Source organism: Pteropus medius, unplaced genomic scaffold (genome assembly GCF_902729225.1).
Source record: "Pteropus medius unplaced genomic scaffold, Ma_sr-lr_union100, whole genome shotgun sequence".
NCBI lineage: Eukaryota > Metazoa > Chordata > Mammalia > Chiroptera > Pteropodidae > Pteropus > Pteropus medius.
In genome coordinates this window covers 884265-886288 of record NW_024350324.1, presented here as the reverse complement: position 1 = coordinate 886288, position 2024 = coordinate 884265, and the positions used below count along the sequence as shown (strand labels likewise).

Genomic DNA, 2024 nt, shown 5'->3' with positions numbered 1-2024 from the left:
CCGTGTTGGGGGGCTCCTAGGGGAGGCGTCAGGGCAGGAGAAGGGGCTGGGGCCTGGAGGTGGGAGCTGGTGCTGAGGAGGGAGGTCCAGGGCCTGGCCTCTGTAGGGAAGGTGCCCTGAGAAACGGGTGGCCCCTGCCCACTTCCCCGCAGCAGCCACTATTCTAATTGGGCGTGGGGACACTGAGGGGTGAGATTGGGAGCGCTGTCTTCATTCCCCACAAGGAAGGGGGTGGGTGAGGGGTGCAGAGAGGAAAACAGCCCCTGCCCCCCCACCCCCCCAGTGCAACCGGGAAGGGCTACAACAACAGGGACAGGAAAACCCCAAGCAGATTCTGGGTGTGGCCCTGGTGAAGTGCTTAGGGTTGGGGCTGGGCGACCAGGGGGAGCAGGAGAGGCCCCAGGGCTACCCTGCCCCCAGGAGCCGCTGTGGGGCTCACAGCATTGCGCTTCCCACACCTGCCCGAGTAGATGCTGTCAGAGAAAATGGGTGCAGAGCCAGGTGGCCTGGGGCTGCCCGAGCCCCGCCAGCCTACTGAACGGGCAGGGGAGGGTCGCTGGAGGCTGTGCGGGAGAATGGGGGAGTAGGGCGGGCGGTGGGGGGGGGGCGAGTGTGTGTTGTGGCCTTGGCTGACCGCGCCCCGCCGCCAGGTACGGTATCAGCCCGGACAGCATCGTCCTGTACGGGCAGAGCATCGGCACGGTGCCCACCGTGGACCTGGCCTCGCGCTACGAGTGCGCCGCCGTGGTGCTGCACTCCCCGCTTACCTCGGGCATGCGCGTCGCCTTCCCGGACACCAAGAAGACCTACTGCTTTGACGCGTTCCCCAAGTGAGCGCCTGGCGGGCTGGGGGTGGGGGCGGGGTTCGCCGGGCGGGGCGGAGGCCTGACGGGCCTCGCCCCGCCCCGCAGCATCGAGAAGGTGTCCAAGATCACGTCACCGGTGCTCATCATCCACGGCACGGAGGACGAGGTGATCGACTTCTCGCACGGGCTGGCGCTCTACGAGCGCTGTCCCAAGGCCGTGGAGCCGCTGTGGGTAGAAGGCGCCGGGCACAACGACATCGAGCTCTACAGCCAGTACCTGGAGCGCCTGCGGCGCTTCATCTCCCAGGAGCTGCCCAGCCAGCGCGCCTAGCGGAGCGGCAGTGCCCTGAGCCGCGTCGGGAGGACCTCAGCAATAAAGCGGCCCCCGGACTCGCCTCGCGCCGGCCCTGGGGGCTGCATGTGAAGCCCCGGGCGCCCGGGCCGCCCCGGGCCGCCCCGGGCCCCCCGAGGCAGCTGCGGGCCAGGGGCCGGAACTGACTCGGCCCACGGGCTGTGGACGATGTGCTAGTGACAGAGCCACGCTCTCCTTTCCTTTTGGAAGCAAAACGAAGGAAAAACGTGAAAACAAATTAAAGATTTAAAATTTTAGGGTTCCTCTCCTTGTTTTCATTGCTCAGCGACTTCGTAGAGGATGCTGGGCTTGCCCCAGCCCACCGGGGGAAGTTCGGCACAAATGCAAATGTCACCACATTCTTCCTGCAGGAGAGGGATGGGGCTCAGGACCAAGCCGGAGCGCCCCTTGAGGCTGCTTGTTGCCTGGGAGCTGACGGAGGGGCGCGCAGCATTTGAACCCAGAACCCTGCCTGCCTAGATTGGTCGCGCCTCGTGGGAGGGTGGGCTCCTGGCTGATTTTTCCCCCTTGTCTCTTCAAGACAGCCCTGGGAGAGGGAAGATGACCGCAGCGCGTCTCTTCTCGGCTCTGGGGCCCCAGCGAGGCACTTTTCCCTTCCATGATAAGGACGCTGCACAGTCATTCCCACGGTAGATAAGCACGCAGCGCAATCTCAGGGCTGCCCTTCCTTTCCCGCCTGTCCTTTCGCACCCCCCGCACAGAGAGCCAAGACAAGTTACCGGGGTCCCGGGGGATGGGCCAGGTCTCTTTGCAAATGGGGAGGCTGAGGTCCGGGGAAGGGCAGTGGCAGGTCCGAAAGGCCCTGTGGACTCTCCCCAGGAAAGGGGGCCATCCTGAGGCTGGGC

The 2024-nt window shown here is 65.8% G+C and overlaps 1 protein-coding gene across 1 annotated transcript in view; it reads left to right on the top strand.

Moving 5' to 3' along the window:
• ABHD17A (abhydrolase domain containing 17A, depalmitoylase) overlaps positions 1 to 1415 on the top strand; it is an 8278-nt gene extending 6863 nt beyond the window's left edge. The window contains exons 3-4 of the mRNA XM_039839005.1: positions 633 to 830; positions 912 to 1415. Coding sequence (XP_039694939.1) covers positions 633 to 830; positions 912 to 1137 — 424 coding nt within the window. The 3' untranslated portion in view covers positions 1138 to 1415. The remainder of the gene's footprint in view (positions 1 to 632; positions 831 to 911) is intronic.
• The last annotated feature ends 609 nt before the right edge of the window (positions 1416 to 2024 follow it).